Source organism: Alligator sinensis, unplaced genomic scaffold, assembly GCF_000455745.1.
Source record: "Alligator sinensis unplaced genomic scaffold, ASM45574v1 scaffold596_1, whole genome shotgun sequence".
Classification (NCBI taxonomy): domain Eukaryota; kingdom Metazoa; phylum Chordata; order Crocodylia; family Alligatoridae; genus Alligator; species Alligator sinensis.
Genome location: NW_005841967.1, coordinates 459,240 through 478,946, shown reverse-complemented (window position 1 = coordinate 478,946; position 19,707 = coordinate 459,240). Strand labels below are relative to the sequence as shown.

The following is a 19,707-nucleotide window of genomic DNA, read 5'->3' as shown; positions in this document are numbered from 1 at the left end:
GGGAAAGAGAAAAGGTAATGATTGCCTTGTTTTTAGAAATGTCAATAAGAATATTCTTCCAGCTTGTGGTAGTTTGGCTCACATTCAGGAGAAAATAGACCTTTTGATGTGAATAGTCTCTAAGACTCTGTCTTGCAAACCACTATAAATTAGTAGTGCAGTTCAGAGTCCCAAACTGGCTGGATAGAGCACAGCATTCTACTGATTGGATCATAGGGTTAAGAGTCATGTACCTCCAGAATCTATTATTTATTCTTAACTCTGCCTTTATCTTCCTTGTGAGAGCTTCAGCTTTATTCAGTGCAGCTGTTGATGCAGAAGAACATTAAAGGCATTGTTGCCATTTCAGTTCAGTGATTCTTGTGAAATATTTACAGAAGCTTTCACACAGAAATAACATCGCTGATTGCAGGCTGGAGGGTTGGAGTGTCAGCAATGTTCTCTAGTTGTCTTGTGTCCAAGCTCTGCACTTTTGTGGCCTTTTGAAAGCTATCGCCTATCCATTTCCATTTGGGTTGACTTAAATCACATCCTTTCATTAGGACCAAGAGCAATGACATTCGATCTGAAGCCTCCTGTGCTTTGATATCCTTCCCTTCTCCCTCAACCCTGCAAATTCCAGATGGGAATAAATTGCCTTACAAATTTGCTGGCGGGGCAGAATCTCTTTGTCTGGCCCAGTTGGCTATCTCTTCAGTTGTTTTTATCAGTGGATATTATGATATGTGGTGACCATGCAAAGCAAAAATGGAACATGGTTGCAGTGACTAATGCTGTTAATCCCAAAATAACAGTAATCCTAAATATAAAAACAAGGAAGTATAGATGATCTTTTCAAGCACGAAGAACACGACAGACACCTTAAGATTATGAAATAGATGCTCGCCAATGTTTTTATTTCTGCTGTGTTAAATTTTTGCATAAATATTTTACAGACCAATTTGAAGTGCAAATATCTTGGAATGTTGTACCACCTACGCACTCCTGTACAGCTTTAGGAGCAGAGCAACACCCGTGCATGTTTCAGTAGAGCTTCATTTTGTTTCTGTCAGACAAAAGGTGTAATCTTGGCACCAGTCAATAACCAGAACAGCTACATTCCTTACAGTTCTTAGAATAACTAAACATCTGCATTCTCTGACCCAGTCAGTCCAACCAGCAAGTAACCTATTTCCCACTATTAATACTGAGTGTGAGTTTAGCAGTTTCCTGGGAATTATGGGGGGGAAAAAAGCAGGAATATTGGGAGCTGGGCTCAAAATACGGCAGGAGTAAAGCAGAAATCATAGAAAATTAGATTTGGAAGGAACCTCAGGAGGTCATCTATTATTCCAACTCCCTGCCCAATGCAGGACCATCCCCTACTAGATCATCCCAGCAAAGGCTTTGTCTAGCCAGGTCTTAAAAACCTCCAAGGATGAAGATTCCACAACCTCTCTGGGTAACCTGTTCCAGTGTTTTCCTAGCATCCTAGTGAAAAAGCTTTTCCTAATATCTAACCTCAACTTCCTTTGAAATGAGGTGCAAAAGAGATCCAGGGAAGTGTATCCAGTGTTAGCCATGAGGAATTGTCTTATATTAAAAAGTATCCTAGGATGTGAAGAGTAAAGTGAACCAGACTTTCTTTAACCTTGCATATTATGGAAAAAATCAATACTAATGCTTACATTTTAAACTGTGCACTTTTTGGTATAACAGTCAGGAGTTTAGTTCATGCACTTTGTTGCCTATGAAAGATTAATTTTGTGTCTTTATTCTGACTACTGACTATTTCTCTTAATTTTTTTGTTCTTATTGGTTGGACACATGAAAATCAAAATGCTATCTCAATCTTGCTCTTCAATCACAATGTAAAGCTAAGACTTCTGCTTCAGTTATTGTGGAATTATCAAGTTATCATTGCTGAATTGTTAAACAATTCTCTTTTAATTAGTACTTTCAAAAGAATTTAGGGGTGGAATTTTCAAAAACAGATGGCAAACACTGCCGCTTTAATGTCAGTGGGAATTTTACCACTGCCTATAGTTGGTGGCAGTTAATGAATAGTGAGGGCTTTTGAAAATCTTATCCTGTATAACTATACTGAAATCACCCTTTGCAATATTTAATTCCTAAAAGCATGCATTAATGTTTATTCATGTTCCCTCTACTAATGACTTTTGATATGCTTGCCTGGTTTTGATGGGAGGATGGTAAGACCAAATGGAATCAACTTGAATTTGGGAACTGGGACTAGCTGAAGAATTTCTTTATTTAAAGTCTGACTACAGTATTTCTCTCTTCGTTTACTATGCTTATATGTACAGTGTGACACCATCACTACAACAGGCTCGTGTCTGTCCTCCCAATATGTTACCCGAAGATGGAACTAATCTTTACTCTGCTCGTGGCATTTTGTCGCTTATCCAGACTTCCACTCGTAGGGCTTACCAGCAGGTCTTGGATGTGCTGGATGAAAATCGCAGGTGATTGGTCATCAGTGATTCTGCCAGCTTTTACTGCTTTTTCTTTCCTCCCCCTTTTTAGTGGAATGTGGTTTCTGTTTACTAAATAATGAGATGAAATTCTTTGCTTTGCTTTGCTTTGCTTTATTTTGCTTTCCTTGTTCATAAGCAATTTAACTGTCCAAAATTCACATTTCATAAGACTTCATTATCTAGTAACTTGCTTCAACCAAATATGATATTTAATCATTAGTTTTGGTTTTCGTCTTAGTAAAAATTAAAATAGGAAGCATTGATCTGGGATTGTAAACAGCACATAAGCAGAGCTCTACAAGTGTTTGTTTTCTGTAGTCTGTGGATCACAAGTCTGCAGATTTTATTATAACCTCCTATATGTTACTGCTGGTCCTAAGTATGAGAGAGAATTGATGAGATTTGGTTGATGATGTCATGATTCACTAAGCCAGATATTAAGGAGCAGGCAAGCAAAATTCTTTCCTACAGCTTTTTTGGAAATAATGACAGAACATCTCTAGGCTATGTCAAGGACTATTCTAGCCAATTAACTTTCATACTACACAAATGCTGCTGCCTGTCATTTTTTTTCTCCTCAGTTTTATTCAAGAGTGATAGGTGATAAGTGTACTGTTAGGGAAAGGCTATATTCTGGTTGCTGTTTTGAGAGTAGCTTCTTGTGTGCTGCCTTGTTACTGAGAAGTGTATTATTGTAATAAGTTTACATATTTATGAAGAAGCTCCTTATTCATGAGCTAGTTTTTAGGGCCAAAATGAGCCCTGATAGATGGAACACCACTGGTCTCTGGAAAATTCTGCCTGCTCGCACTTCCCAACTTCATTAGAATTTGACCTTTTTATTCTTAATTTGTTTTTTATTCTTATTTTTTAAGATTAAAGCATTTAGCAGTTGAATATCCCTTGGCAAGTTTAATTTAGTAACTTATTCCTTTACTTGGAAGGGGTGTAGAGGTACTAGTAACAAATGCACGTAGCCTGCCTGCAGTTCTTGCTGAGGTGCTGATCCAAAAGCACTTGGAATGATAATTGAGGCATCCTTGTAATCACCCTCTAGGCTTTGCACCGAGGAATTCTTTAAAAAATTGCATTCTGCCTTTGGGTATTATCACTTCTGTGGAACTTTTTCTAGGGTACATTAGTGTTAAGTGAACCTTTTTCTAAATTTATTTCAATAAGGAAATGCAACCATCAAGTTAGTCTTATCATACATGTACACACATGTGCATGCACGTGTTGTTGTTTTTCAAACTGCCGTTCTGCCCTTCAGCTGAGCAGAGTTGCTAGTGTGATAACATTGAGTCACCTACTTTAAGATCATATATCTGTGCAGCGCTTCCGACTTACTGATCCTGTACTGATAGACTGGGATTTTTGGAGAAAGCTTGAGTAATTAATTAGATGGCTAATATCTGCTGAATTTGAGATGGTCACCTAATTCCCTTTAATACTTGGGCATCCAGGTTGTTATTTTTGCCAGAATTAATCACCTGTCAGAAAGGCGAACTAAATCATTCCTATCTATCCACCTATTAGTATTGATAAGAGGTCAGACAATGCTAGTTGTTTCAGTTTTGCAAAGTTTTTGCCCCCAGGTTTGCTCCCATCTATGCTAAATAGTACAGAAAAGTGTGTATGATGCAGAAGACTTCTGTTTAAAAAATATGGGCTGTGAAATTCTTCCCCCAGTGAAGTCAGTGAGATTTGCTGTTGATTTTAGTTCAACAGGGTTTAGCTCATATTTTCTTGGATACATGAAAACTAGAACCTGCTGCTAATATTTTTCTTTCTTGCTCACTACACAAATTAGCTGACAAGTTTCCAAGGCTTTGAATATTTGGGTGTTTTAATTTTGACATGTAATATTGAAAGCCATGGAAGAGACTGGAAACAATTGCTATCCACCTCTGATTTTTGGCACAGTTCACTTTTATAAAATATTGATTAGATAAAATGTATTTAATTCTTTTGGAGTAAATATTTTCAGCTGTTTAGTTCTAGTCCATTCCGTGACTAAAGTAGGAATGTGAAATTTGGATTATCTGCTTGCATTATTGCAAAATATTGATCATTTAAAAAGATTTCAGATATCTTCTCGCTGTATAGGCATAGCATTCTCTGTGTACTTAAAGCATATTTGTTCTATTTTAATATTTGTATACTGGATGAAATCTTTTAAAATGAGCAAGCTGTAATTATGTGCTTTTTACTGGAAATACTCTTTACTTTTGTATTGGCTTGCTTTTCTCTGAAAATATTTTTTCCAATTATGTTTCAGTCTACTAAAAGTATTAATAGTAGTCGCCCTTCATGCTGCTGTAGGTAAGAAAACTACTCGTAGTGTTATCAATATAACTAATTTACTTAGACTGTTTAAACAGGGAGGACAAATTGATTCTCACTTCATTTATATTGTCAGTCTGTCCTTGCATTTCATTCAGCTTGGACAGTAAAAATAGGTCAGTTTTACTTGCATGTAGTAGGGGTGCACCAATAGAGTTTTTGGGGGGCTGATACAGATAGCCGATTTTTAAGAAGGCATATTGGCCGATACCAGTCCTATTTCCAATACAGCTGCATGCAGCTGTAGTTTGTGGTGGTGAAAGGGGAGGGGGGAAGGAAGGGCTGTGGGGGGTGGGGCATATCAGTGCCCCCCATGGTGAGGGAAGGAGTAGGGCTAGGGTAGGGTAGGCACTGCCCAGCTGGGGCAGGCACGGGACAAGAGCTGTGGTTCGTCGGGGGGGGCCGCCTCGCTGCCAGTCTGGGGGAAAGGCAGTAGTGCAAGCCACGTGCAAGCTAATGCTCCATCCCTGTCCGGGCAGCACCAGCCCCACTCCCTCCCTCACTGTGGGGGGTGTTGATCTGCACCCCCACGCCCCTTCCCTCCCCTTTCAGCACAACAGACTTACCAGCTGCACGCAGCTCTCCCCACTGCCGGGCTGTGCTCCTCACTGCTTGCATGCTGCGCTGCAGCTGCGCGCATATATGGGCATTTATTGGCCAAATTATGAGCCACATCAGGCCAATTTCCGATATAGTCAATTTTCTTTATATCAGTGACTATCTGATATCGGACTGATGTATCAGTGCACCTCTAACATATAGTGAGTTTCACTTTTCACATCTTGTGTAGTACCTCAGTTTTTTTGTTCTCAATACTGTAGGAGATTTGTTTGTTTCAGCATAGTTAGGTTTTTTAACACAATTTAAACTTGGGGCCAAAAATTTGATCAAGGTACAGGTTAATCTGTTTTCATAATACCATCACCCAAAAGATAGCAGTATAATGGAGATATAATTAAGAGTGAGTTGGGTTTTGACCTTACTTATTTGAATTTGGTCTTCACACTTGACCTGCTGTCTCTTCATAAGACAGCCCAAAGATTTTTCTATTGAAGTAAAGTTTGTTTAGGATTCCTTACCTAAGTAACTTTCATTCCCCAAAATGGCAGTGTCACAACATCATCTCAGATGCTGGCTGTTTGGTTTTTTTTTTTTTTTTTAAATTATTTGGCACAAGATTGTAGTTATATTAAGATTAGCTGATTGAACTCGTCGGATCTGGGATCTGAGATAAGATAAAAGATGGTGAATGAAAGGCACGTGGGATTTGGGGGTGACTTGGAGTTAAGAGAAGATTTGTGTATGGGGAAAAAGATTAGACTGGTGGGGGGTCTGGAGTGCCATAGCTGCTTGGAGAGCACAGCATGGAGCTGTAGTAGCCTAATGTTTCTGCACTTGAAGGTCTTTCTTGGTGGCACTAGGAGAAAAAAAGAGGAAAGTAACTTTATTTTGCCTGTAGTTCATCAGTAACTTCCTCTCTGATGGAACCATAAATAATAAATTGGAGCAGTTTCTTACCTGGTTCACTTCCAGGTTGCTTCCACACAGCCCCAGTCATCTGATAACCCTAACTCACCCCCTGTAAGATTTCCAGGTCGAGCTTTGGATCGGTAGTTCAGAACTTTTTGGGTTCAAGGCACCCCTCCATAACTTGTGAACTAAGCATTTGAAAAAACTAATTTATTAAAGTGTTTACCTCCTTGAAGAAGAGCCAGGCTGTGGGGGACATGGCAGCAGCCAGGCAGGGAGGATCTTGAGTCTGTACTTATCTGCTTGCTTATCGTCTTTCACCTCATCATCCTCCAAAAGATCTCAGCATGCTGGTTGAGAATTGCTGGTTTAGATACACAACAGATCAGCATAGAGAACCTTACTTGACATCTGTTATCTCATGGATTGTGAGAAGCTGTTGGTCTCCAGGGGTGTCCAGCTAGAATCTTTAAAGATCACAAGGATTGCTGACAGATGTGCAGCTCCCCACTCTAACTCATGATACTTCACATGAGTTTGGGCGGGGGGGATCATGCTTCACTTTGGAGCCATTCTAGCAGAGAGAGAGGCTGCCTGTTTGCAGCCTCTCTCCCCTAGCCCCACCTCTCCCCCCTCCAGCTCCTGTGCTGTCTGTACAATGGGAGGAGGGAGAACAGAGGGGAAGGAGCTCTGGGCTGGGGTTTGCCCAGGCTGAGCTGAAGGGGGAGGGGGAGCCATGAGGTGGGGGAGCTTCAATCCACTTCACCTGCTACCCCTCCACCCCCCCCAGGTCCTGCAGACAGCACCGCCCCGATCAGACAGAAGTGGTCTGCTTTGGAGCACCTTCATCTGAACCATCATTAGATGAATGTTAATTTGTTGTGTGATTGGGTATTTTTAAAGCGCTCTGCAGCCATACACTTCTGTCAGTATGGCTGTAGAGAGCTTTCAAGGGGCCATTTGCACAACAAATGTCACTTCTGTCAGTGCCCTAAATTTGTGTACTCATATGAAATAATCTGAATGCCTAGACATTTGACTCGGATTACTTTTCTTTCTCTTCCTCCCTAAATCCATGTGTGCATGACTGCATTATTGCTGTGATATATATCCCAAAATGTGCTGTCCCAGACAGAGGGAGGACAAGAGCAAACTCATTTAGCCATTGCACTGCCATATTCCCTTCTTCCCCCCACCAATCATGCGGCAGCACCTTGTAGCATGGTTCCCTCCCATATTCCACTATGTATGTCCTGAAACATGTAGCATGAAGTACACCTGGCTTCAGGGACACATCTAATTCTGATTGTGATATTAAATATTTATTTATGTAATAGACAAAATAAATACTCAAGTAAACAGTTGTTATTGTGACAAAAACTATTCCAATCACTAAGGAAGCCTGTGTAAAAACTTACTAACCAGATCAAATATGTATTTGTGGATCATATTTTATAAAATAAAGTAATAACTATTTGTAATAGTTAAATGATCTTGTGTAGTAATATTTTAATGGCTTCTGAGTTCTATGCAAGCAGTTTTGTATTTGGAGTGATTATTACTTCTTTTGATGTCTGCAATCAAGTTTGATGTGGCAGGGGAAAAATGTTAGTGGTTCTTTTAACAAACTGAATTGCACAGGAAATTAATTCACTTGAAGCTTTTCAAATATTCCTTGACTAATATGGGTGGTGGCATTAATTGTCTTGCCCACAAATTAAAATTTAGGATTTAGATTGGATAAGAACCTATGGAGGTTTGGCTTCCATTCTTCACAATGCTCTCAGATGGCTATCTCCATGCAAGCAATAGTTCTCTCTCAGATGTAAGGTGTTTCAAAATGACCTTTTAGAAAACACTTTTTTAGTTACTGCAGAACTAAGGTTGCCACAACTTGTTTTGGCAGTCAGGATTAGAAAGACTGAAATTCCTTGGATTTGAAATAATGAGGACAGTGCAAGCTACATAGGTTGGATTAAAGATGTGTAATGGATTTCAACCATGAAGGTTGAAGTCTGGATATAAGCCCACTTCTAACTGGAGTTGGAAGGAAACTTTCTATCTGGACAGCCTATCCCTTCTTACACTTATCTAGCTCTGGCTTCTGCCAGTTAAGGTATAAGGACTGGTGGTCTGAGATAAATGGAAAAGGGAGTTCCTATCCTTTTATAAACGCATTAAAAACACCACCTCCTGAACTGGAACAATGTCACTTTACTGAATACAATGGACCTCACTTGATTCGGGAAAAACCATTCTCCTGTTAGGTGGTGTTCTGGTTTGGTGTGAGGGGAGGAGGGAGGTTAGTAAAATAACTTCCTTCATTTGCAGTTGGTTTGCAGTATGGGTAAGTTTAGTGCTTATGCAAATGGAACATTAGTAGTGCTGATGTGAGCCAGCCTTACAGCAAGTAAGCACTGTGCAAGTTTCAGGGCATAACTCTAAATGTACCGTTCAGTCTTAATCCTCTTGATCCTCTTAATAAATTGGGATGCTTTTGCACAGTGCTGCTCACATCCTGTGGACTGCATCTTCCCCTTTGTCTGTACACCTCTATCCTAAATACCTTCATACCTGGTATCTTTAGTACTCTTAGAGAGTTCAGGCTATACTTAAGGTAGTTGTGAGGTCCTGTTATCTATAATTAGCATAAGTGAAAGGAAAGGTGGAAAAGAGCCCAGTTAACTGTGTATAGCCTATGTACAGCAGCAGGCAGTAATGATACTTTGAGCCTCATTTTCTATAGTGGAGAACACTCATCATTCCCATTTAAGTCGGTAGGCCTTCTGGAATTAGTCTTACTGCCTGTCCATCAGGCACAAGCCTGGTGGATACAGTAGTGGCAATGAGTGAAGTCCTGGATCTTTATTTTCTGCTGAGATGGAGCTCTTGGGGGTGTGAGAGTATAGAAGGCTAAGTGAGTGGGAGAAGAGGAACTTTAGCCAAATAAGATGGCTAAAGAAAGGCCCATGAACTGTGTGAACATGTATTTTTTTTCTATAGTGATGCTGTCTATTTTCTGTTCTTAAGTTTCCCATAATTATAATTTAAAGCTGCTATCATTGTTCTTATTCACAAACTTTTCTCTCAAGTGTTTCTCCCCATAACCATTCTATACCAATAAAAATATATTGGATTTGACAATTCTTAGTGCTATATTAAATACATGATTACAAAATGAGTATTCTGAAAATGCACTATAAAATCTCCTTTTAACTAGATACTATATTGTATTAAAATACTATAGAATATAACTGGAAATATTTTGACATTTCTTTGTCCTTGTGTTTTTTACCTCTTCTCTCTGTTTTTATGTTGTTTTCTGGTTCTGTCTTGTGCCTCCTACCTACAAAAACCTGTTCTAGGCCAGTGTTACGTGGTGGGTCATCTGCTACCACTTCTTCTAACCCTCATCATGACAACACCAGGTAAAACCTATTTCTTGTTAGTCATGGTGTAGTATTTTAGGCTTAAAAATCATAAGCTTTAATTGTTCTTGGTTTGTGTTTTGGTTTTTTGGATCCCAAAATAGTTTTTATGCCCCTTGTTTTAAATGAAGCAGTCCTTATCTGGTTAAACAGCCTGAAGGATTTTATATCCTTTACAGCAGAGAAATGAACCGCATCCTTTCTGTAGAGAGGGAAAGTTCTGAACCTTTGCCAATCGGTCATCAGCAAAGCTTTTGCTGATGTCAGTGGTGAAAATCAAAATGCACGTGATGTATTGTAAGTCTCAGAATTTAGTTTCAGTATAAGATGTCATCTAAAGTTCAATTTTGATAGTGGTGCACTTGCCAGTATTTTCATTGTGCTGCTAAGCTCTGCTGTTTTTCTCTGGAAACTATGAATAAACTAGTTATGAGGCCAGCTAACTTTTGAAGTGGGTATAAACTGCAAAGTGTAGATTACTTTTTTTAATAAGTTGCCTGTGACTTTTTTGCTTGGTTTTCCTACATTTCTACCTCCATCATTTTAACAGGTGGGTACCTTTTCAGTGCAGGGGAAAGATTTAGAGAAACAGGTTTCCTCTCTATATCTATATCTTTCCTTCCTTCCACCTCCACACCTTATATTCCTCTTACCTCCTTGAAAAGGATACCTTTAATATACAACTGTAACTTAAGACTTTTAATGTTTTAAGGACTCTGGAAAAATCCAAGTGAGATCTGCATAGATGATTCTTTTAAACTGACTTAGGAATTCATAGGTTTTGTGGCAGTTCCTGAAACCAGCTTATTCGATTTCTGGTTCCATCCATACAGCTAATCACCCTATGAATCTGGTATTTGGAATAAGTTAGAAGCTGGTGAGGTGGTGATAATTTCTTCATAAACTTACTATCTTCTGCAATATGAGGCTGAAGCACTTCTGCCTCATTGGGATGATGGGCCTGATCAGCATACCAACTGAAGAGATCAATTGCATCAAAGAGGTTTCAGCCACTGCTCGGGGATAGGAGTGTTGTGCCAACAGACTGCTCAGTCAATTATTTGATGGAGTCTTATCATCTTTTTGCCTTCTGCCATTGATACTGGGGCCCCTAAATATTTCTGTTCAGTTTGTCTTGCAGGGCACAGGGGCTTACAAATAGCCTGTGATGACTTAAGCAAAGGGAGATGGCCAAAAAAGTTTGTAATGGAAAGCTATGACATTATTTTAAAATATTTATTCATATATATGTCACAGCTAAAAGGCCAGAGAGGGTCCTGTGTATCACCACACCATCAATAAACCAGTAACCAATTATACAATCTTACCCAGCATGTGGTGAATGAGATGACATAGGATACCACAATCTATGTAGAATATAAGGTTTCTGAAGGATTTTTCAAGTTCCTTTCCATATAACTTTTCCACAGTTTGAATAGAGCTTCCTATATCAATGGCATCACAGCAATATCAGAAGGGAACAAATGTAGAGTTGCCTTTGAGTTTTAGCCAGTGTCATTTCCTGCAGTTCTAGAAGGACAGTGGGCACTCTAGGGTGTTAGGGTCTGGAAAGATACTGAGGATTCATTTCCTAGACTGCTCTGTGAAATCACTCCAAAGATATCCAGAATATCTGGTTTAGGAGATTGTGGTAATCCCAATTTTTCCCATGTGCAATTGCAGTATAATTTTCCAAATTGTGATTAAACAAATCTATTCTTAAAGTCTGGGTACTGATGTGACGATGTTGAAGAAAGGGTCCTTTGACTAAAACTTGGCAGAAAAATTATATTTTAGATAACCTTCCTCTATGGTGTTTGCAACCCAAATACTAGGGCCCAGAGAATATGAAAATGAAATACATTTCTCTTGGTTTGAGAAATAAGGATAAAAGTAATAATAATGAAATTTAAATAATTAAGGGCATAAATAACATGCAGTAAGCTGGATTTTTAATTCTCACTGTTCTCTAAGAATATAAAACCTCATAGGTAGAGATCATGCTTTAAAAAGTTGGCTCTTTTGACAGTAGGTTGCCTAGTCAGGTGGACTTTACGGGCATGTCTCCACAGGTGTACATGTGCGATCTGCAGTGCCCCAAACTGCATGTGTATGCGTTCACTGCACTGCTGAGTTGCAGTGCCATGGGTTGGTTTTGTTTTGTTTTTTTTACACAGGGAGATCTTGGTATCAAAAAAAAAAAAAATGCCAGAAAAAAGTAGAGTGGCACACGCGGCTACAGTGTGTGCCATTTGAAATCGGAGCCTGTTGGCCAGAGCTGTGCCCTTGCTGCTGGCCAGGCTCCGCATACCTGGATCATCATTGCTGCAACCCCGAGGGGCCCCCAGGAGCCTCCTCTACCCTACCCAGGGCAATCTGCCTCACACCAGAGTGCGCATGCAGGAGCATGCCTGGGGACAAGTGGTAGCAGCACAAATGTGTGCCGTTGTTGTTTGTCCCTGGGGAAACACTTTCCTGCTCCTGGGGACGTGCCTTAGGAGTTCACTATAGTCCCTAAACCTTTGCAGGGTGGGTTGGGGGAAGGTTGTTGCTAATGGAGCAGAGTTATTTCAGCCAGTGGCTCTCAGGGCTTATTATCAAAGTTCCAAGGACCCAATGCAGTTCTAAGAAACAGAGAATTGGCAAGGGAGATTTTTTGATAACCAACATCACATTGGGAAATATTTATGAATTCTCAATATATTAAGAATTCAGGTGTTGAAAAGTGTTCACTACACATGGCCCAGAAAAGTATCAAATGCAAAAGACCATCTCCTGTCTAAAGCCATCACGTCAGCTTTAAGGAATCCCACTTGCATCTGAAATGTTGGTTTATTAATTGTTATTAAAAATCTACAGTTGATATACAACCTTCCCCTTTTTTCAGTTTTTATGCATTGGAAAGCAGTTTGTTTATTCACTTTTACTTATTCACTTTTCCATGGGTAAATCAGTTTCTTCCACTATTTATATGGATCATTGATGTGTCATCATGGGAAAGGAGGAGGAAAAAATATCAATATAGGAAAATGTACTTTTAAACCAAGCAAGAGAGACCTTCAGGTCCAATCATACTACCCAAAGCTGCCTTTTATAACTAGTGTTTGCTGGAAGACAATCTGATTATGAAGTAGCTTTTGATGAGCCAAGTACATTTATTCAGTAGGTTCCTCAAATAAATGTGCATTGATCAGGGTTAACCAATTTGGACAAAAGCACTGCTTGACAAATGAAAAGCTATGTAGCTATATAATTTGAATTGAGATTCAGTTAGCACACTTACTTGGGTTGTTGTCATTGTAAAGTACAAGATAATTTCATTAGCAGACTGTCATAGCCATATGGTCTTAGTTTTTCTCTGCTTGTCAAGTTTCCAAGCTAATAGACTTTCTCAGAATAATTTTTGTCAAAATAAGCAATTAGTTATAGGTATTTTATGTATTTTTGTTGCGTCTTCTCTTAGCTTTTTAAGTATCTGACTTCACGGTCAGATATTTAAATGTCTTTGGGGCATTCTTGGGTTTGGGTTCAAGCTATATTCAGTTTCTAATAAGCAAGCAAGTACAGACTTACCTGGGATGCCTGATTTTAAGATTGCTCGAAGTCTCTTCCTTTGCAAAGAATCTACAAAAACACTTGAAAAGCGTTAAAGGTCCTCATGCAGCCAGGTTGAAAACTATGTGGACACTGGAGTCAATAGGATTTAAGTACATGCCTTGCTGCTTTACTGAATACAGGCTTCCCTCAATTTATGCAGTACATGTGTTCCCGGATAAATTGAATTCACATACAGTGAACCCATTTTATAATGTAACAAATAAAGATAGGTTCCCATGGCAGTGAGGGAGGGAGGGAGTGAGGCTGGGACTAGGGAAGGGCTAGGGGAGGGGTGCTGTTCCCGAGGCTGCACAAGGGAGCAGAGCAGAGGGAACTGTCAGTGGATGCGGGGTGGAGCGGGGTGCAGCTCTTGCTACAGCAGGGGCTGAGGTGAGTGGGAACAAGCGGAACCCCAGGGGGCACGGAACGTGGCACAGCTTGTCCACTCTCACCCTGGCCCCGGGAGCGGCTGGCACTAACTGCAGAGGGAACTGTCAGTGGGTGCGGTGGGGGGGTGCCTCTTTCTGCTTTGCATCCCCTGGGAGGGTTGTGGGCTCGGGGCTGTGCTGAGTTCTCGAGAGGCCCATGCCCCCAGATCTGCATGTGGGATGACAGCAGGCTGCAGCTGGAGCTGGTGGTGGCACTGGGCTGTTCCTGGCGCTTGGTGCGGCCTGCCCTGAGCACTGGGAAGAGCCTGGTGCTGCTGCCAGCCTGAGCCTGCAGTGGCAGCCTGCTGTTGTCCCAGAGGCATGTGCCCCCCGGGAAGAACTGGGGTGAGTGGGGACAGGCGGAGCCCAGGTGTGGGAGGACAGGCAGAGCATGGTGTCGCTCAGTGGCTGCAGGCAGCTGGTGCTGGCTGCTCCCAGGGCTGCTGCAGTAGGGGCTGGGGTGAGTGGGGTCCCAGCCCCATGGCCCTTTCCCCTCCCCCCACAGACTTACCTGCTTGGGCAAGGGGGGGCCCTATGCCAATTGCATAAGTGAATTTACCTTGCTTATAATGAATTATGGGTCTAAAAATGCTCATTGCATAAGAGCGAATTCGCATATACAGAACCCGCGTAAATTGAGGAAAGCCTGTAAAAGCCTTGAATGCGTTACATGTATTTATACAAGCTGGGACAGTCCCCCCACAGACTTACCTGCTTGGGCAAGGGGGGGCCCTATGCCAATTGCATAAGTGAATTTACCTTGCTTATAATGAATTATGGGTCTAAAAATGCTCATTGCATAAGAGCGAATTCGCATATACAGAACCCGCGTAAATTGAGGAAAGCCTGTAAAAGCCTTGAATGCGTTACATGTATTTATACAAGCTGGGACAGTTGTAAAACAAACAGTGAATAGTGTTTTGGTTGCTCTTCACCCAGCATGTATAGCAGGGGTGGCCAGCCTTGTGGCATGGGAAGCCTGTATAGGACATGGCAGATCGGGGAGGGGACAGGCAGCACAGCAGCAGATAAGGCAGGAAGCAGAAAGCAAAGCAACAAATTGGGCAGGGAGCATAGGAAAGGGAGAAGAAAGCAGAACAGCAGATCAAGCGGGAAGCTTAGGGCTGGGGGTAGAAATCAGAAGCATATCAGGCAGATGAAGGGCACTTGAGGGTGCAGAGGTTTGCCTGCCAAATTAGTGGTTGATCCCCACTGGCAGAGAACATAATCTAACCTTTTTCTTTCTCATCTAATAGATCTGGTCTTTCAAACTTGGACGTGACAATTGAGGGAACGCCAGATGACATGACAGTTGTGGATGCTGCTTCTTTAAGAAGACAGGTATTGAAAGTACATTGGCCCATGAGATAAAGAAAAAGATTAGATGTCTTTCAGCTATCTTGAAGAGAGTGACTGATCTTTACTGTACCATAGTGCACCAGTGGCTTGGCTTCTTGGAATACTCAAAAAGATGTTGGCAAATAAAAGAGCTCAGAGAATAGTAATAAATATGGTAAAAGACTGTTGGAGTGTTGACTGATTTGAGTAAAAGAAGAGCTAAATATTGCATGACTACTTGACAGTTAAAGGAAGAGCCAAGAATTTCTGCAAGTTTCTGAAAAATCTATAAATTACACAAATGCTACCTCAGTTCATCTGATAAAGTTTGGGTATTGTTGTATTTTCTCACCTGGAAAATTTAAGACTTGGAAAGGTGCAACTATACCTTAAAGCAGCGGTTCCCAACCTCAGGTTGCGACCCAAATGAGAGTCGAGGGGGCAGTGCCAGCAGCACCGCACACAAAGGACAAGCCGCGCCATGTGCTGGGAGCTCCCATGCCCTCGTGCCGCCATCACTTCCACACTCCGCTCCCAGCAGCGGGTCATAACAAAAAAAGGTTGGGAACCACTGCCTTAAAGAGACCAAAATTCATGTAAAATTTAGAGGCAGAAAAGTCTTCTTTACTACATTCAACTAACAACATAAAATTGCTTTTCATAATACTTTCTTTCAAGCCTTTTGTCTTATTATTTTTAAATAGTTTGAACAATTGTCTTTCCATCACTTTGTGCATTGTATAACAGCCTTAACTATTTAAACTCTTTCATCTCCCTCTCCCCAGCTTGCTTGTTCATTTCCTTAGCTTTCTTCTCATTAATGTGATGCGGCAAATAGGGCTTCAGACTGGTAGTAAAGAGACCTAGCTTCTTTTCCTAGTCTTACCACTGACCCGCTCTGCGTTCTCCAATTTACTCGCTTTGCCTCCATTTCTATTTGCCCTACTCACTTGCTAGCTTGAGTGTGAAGTCTTGGGCAGGAGGCCTATCTTTTGAGCATGTGTTTATATAGGACTATGTTGGTGTTACCATGATTCAGATTAACCGGTAATTTCAGAGCAGATGCAACTGTTATCTGAGTATTGATTGGGATTGGGGGTCTTTTGAACATGAAGTAAATGAAAAGAAATGGAAAGCCTCATAAGACTCATTGGCTAAATCCTATGGTCTTTACTGAGTTGGCAGTGTAACACAGTTCCATTAATTCTTACAGATTTGGCCCTTAGGCAGTGAAGGACAGAGTCTAAATAGTGACATTGTACAGTTCAGCCTTAGAATGCTGAGTGTATATATGCTTTCAAAAATGTCCTTTGGAGGTCCTGGCACTTTAAAGACTTTTATTTATTTTATATTTTTTTAGATAATCAAACTCAATCGTCGCCTACAACTTCTGGAAGAAGAAAACAAAGAGCGTGCTAAAAGAGAAATGATCATGTACTCAATTACTGTAGCTTTCTGGCTACTCAATAGCTGGCTTTGGTTTCGGCGCTAGACACTGCTGTCCAAAAGATTTAATAGTTGGAAATTTAATCAATTTGCAAAATCCTTTGTTTCTGTCTTTGAATTGTATGCTGTTTTATAATCCATGCACTGAGAACTTCCACCACAGAAAAAGGCTGTACAGTTATATTGTTGAGGGGACTTTCTGTTGCTCAGCTATTTATTGTTATCAGATTGTAGGAATATATATAGTATCTTCCCTTTGCATGTCGCAATGTAAATATGGATTGACTCATTTTGAAAAGAAGTTTGCTTCTCTGCTCTGTAAGGATGGTGACCAGTGGAAATAATTACTGTCTCTTGTGGTTGGAAGATAACAAATATAATGGATTTGGAACAGTATCTTTAAAATACATATTAATAAAAGTATGAGGTTTCTATTGTTCTGTTGTTAGATGCTGTAAATTTATGGTTAAACATTATTGCGCTGTTTTTTTCCTTTAGCCAAACTAGTTAGTTTCTCTCTCTCTCTCACACACACACACACACACACACACACACACACAGTATGTCTCTTATTTTAGCACATGTACAGGGTGAGTAAAAGGCATTCTTTGATAACAAGAACCTGCAGATTATCCAGAGATGTGTAATATGTATTTTCTTATTTCAGCTTTAATTTTGCAAATGGTTTTTCTAAGCAGTACATTTTTTCAACAAGTCTGTGACATTATGGAATACAAGGTAGCAATGTAGTGTATTTAATAAAACTGTCAAACCAAGCAGTGTTTAATATTGTTTTAAAAGGTTGTCATTTATCTTAATAAAGCCTTGTCTATATGAATGGATTTACCTTGATGCAGAAGTTCTGCTGTTGATGCTTTACAAAGGCACCCAAATGAACAGCTAGATTTTACTTGGCTACCCATTGGTGCTTCCAGACAGGTATTTCCCCCAAAGAATTGCTTGGCATTTTCTGTAGGTACCCCATAGTCCTTTGTGCTGCTACTGTATGCTGCATTGTGGGATTCTATGGTGTACATTGATATAAGTCCCAGAAGGCAGCTATCTTCCACAGCCAGAGATCAAACTCTAAAAATCCCAGTTCCTCTCTGCTCCATGGTACCATTTTCAAACTACTGTCTCACCCATAATCCTTCTGTATTCTGAACCACAAAAATAGTGGCCAGGATTATGGGTGTCTAGGACCTCCCACTACTGGACAGCTGTAGCTTTGGAAACACACCACTATCGTTAACAAGCAGTTCTGGCAAGACTGTGGCACACCAGGAACAACGGTTACAATATCTTGAACCTGGAGGGCAACAAGAAATAAGATGAGGACAAGAGAGACTAAGGAGATGCTTCACAAGGGACATCTCTTGGAATAGCTTTGCCTCAGAGCATCTGTTTTCAGTCTGCAGAACGAGCATGGGCTGGTGGGAAGGGACTGTCCTGCTGACCTGAAATGACCAGCAGTGGCTGCAGAACTTCAGGATGACTTGGAGTACTTACCCAGAAAGCTGTCTAAACTTAATCCTTAGCTGTACAGGCAGCGCACACACATGACAGCCATTTTATTCATTTACCACCTACGCTTCCTACTTTGCAGTTGTAAACCAGCTGTGTGGATAGAGCAACTATGGGGGCTGTTGCAATGAAAGTCAGCTTCACCATTTAAAAGTTACTTGTGTTGGGTGTTCCGGCTTGCCAGTTCTCAGGAAGTTACCAACAGGTTTGTATGCCTGGGCTTTCCAAGTTGTATTGGAAGAACTTATATTCCTATTCTTTGCCTACCTATAGTAAGCTTTGCTCTCTACAACTGAAAAAGGGAACTTTTCTTAACTCTGACACTGGGAGAGCTTTGCTATTATCAAAGCAGTTTGATCTGAAAAAGTTGTTAGTGCTAGAATTTTCAAAGCACTTGTTTTCTTAATGGAAAAGCTGTTTGCACAGTAAACAGCATGAATGCTAATGGTGTAAGCAAGCCGTCTCTTCTTCTTGGGCACCCTTTCGAACCCTCTGCTGCTGTGGCTCATGAATTTTTTCACTGGACACTTGGATCACAGAAAACTGCTCTAAATATTGCCTAAACAGCTGGTGGATGTTGGTGAAGCATGGCTTTGGGAGTTTGAAAAGCAAACTGCAACTACTTGGTGGAAGTCTTAAGGTAACACAGCAGCATCTGTTTCAGATTAATTTTGTGCTGTATTTCTGGATAACAGCCAGGACACAGCAGAGGTAGAGATTTGAATGATCCGTGATGCACCCACTCAAGTGACTACTGCCACCACCCTTTTTCCCTAGCGGCTTCATGCACCTACTCTGAGTACAGGGACAGAAAGTTTTGATAAGCTACTTGTTGGTCTCTGCTTTTTCATACTTGGCACCTTGTCGTGAATTTGTAAGTAGGATAGGGTATGTCAATCATTGTTTGGTAGGTAATGTGATGGGGTTTGTTACGCTTTCCTTTGTTAAATACTGTACACTTCCAATTCCTAGCGGGCAAGGAGCACGAGCTCTGACCTACATTGGCTCATCAGCCATGTGGAACATGACTGCATCTGCTTTGTGATACCCATGTCCAGCGTTGTGGACCTGTCTGTGTCAGTGGCTGGCCATATACAGGCTCTGCTTTGCCTGATCAAGCTCCTGGCCTGTGCGAGTGCAGGACCAGGCTGCCTCATTTCTATTGCAGGTGTCACGGATTTTATGGGAGTGTAGGTTGTAGCGGTGGTGGTCTAAGGACACAGGCAAAGTTCCTTGGGTGTATCTGATCTCTTTTATTAGGCCAACCCACATAGTTGGAAAATAATTATTAAGCAAGCTTTTGGGTTCAAAAACCCTTTGTCAGGCTGAGGAAGTTTCAGCCGTTGGTGTGTGCTCTTCCTGGATGGAATGAAAAGTAAAGAAGCCAGGGGCTGGGCTGGGCTGCATACAGGGCATGTAGTCAGTGAAAACGTAGACTGAGGAGTCAATGGGTGAGACCAACGCTTCAAAAGCCGGCCACCACAGCAGGGGGGAGAGCAAAGCAGAGAGTTGGGGTTAGCAGCGTTCCCCCGCCTCAGCGGGGCCGAGGCGTTGCGAAGGGGCCGCGAAGCAGGAAGGCGGGCCGGAACGCTTCTCCCCGGAACGGCGGGGCAGAAGGCGGCGCTTCCCCCGGCGGCCTCCAGCAACCCCCCGCCC

The 19,707-nt window shown here is 41.3% G+C and overlaps 1 protein-coding gene across 6 annotated transcripts in view; it reads left to right on the top strand.

Moving 5' to 3' along the window:
* Positions 1-17,369, top strand: part of MFF (mitochondrial fission factor) — a 28,648-nt gene extending 11,279 nt beyond the window's left edge. For 3 of the 6 annotated variants that reach the window (XM_025200416.1, XM_025200417.1, XM_025200415.1), the window contains 4 exons: positions 2,307-2,465; positions 9,656-9,718; positions 15,000-15,084; positions 16,442-17,369. In XM_025200416.1, the coding sequence (XP_025056201.1) occupies positions 2,307-2,465; positions 9,656-9,718; positions 15,000-15,084; positions 16,442-16,573 (439 nt within the window). In that variant the 3' untranslated portion in view covers positions 16,574-17,369. Of the gene's footprint in view, positions 1-2,306; positions 2,466-4,755; positions 4,800-9,655; positions 9,719-14,999; positions 15,085-16,441 lie in introns of all 6 variants that reach the window. The other 3 variants (XR_003093306.1, XM_025200418.1, XM_025200419.1) reach the window with 3 other exon arrangements.
* Positions 17,370-19,707: the final 2,338 nt, after the last annotated feature.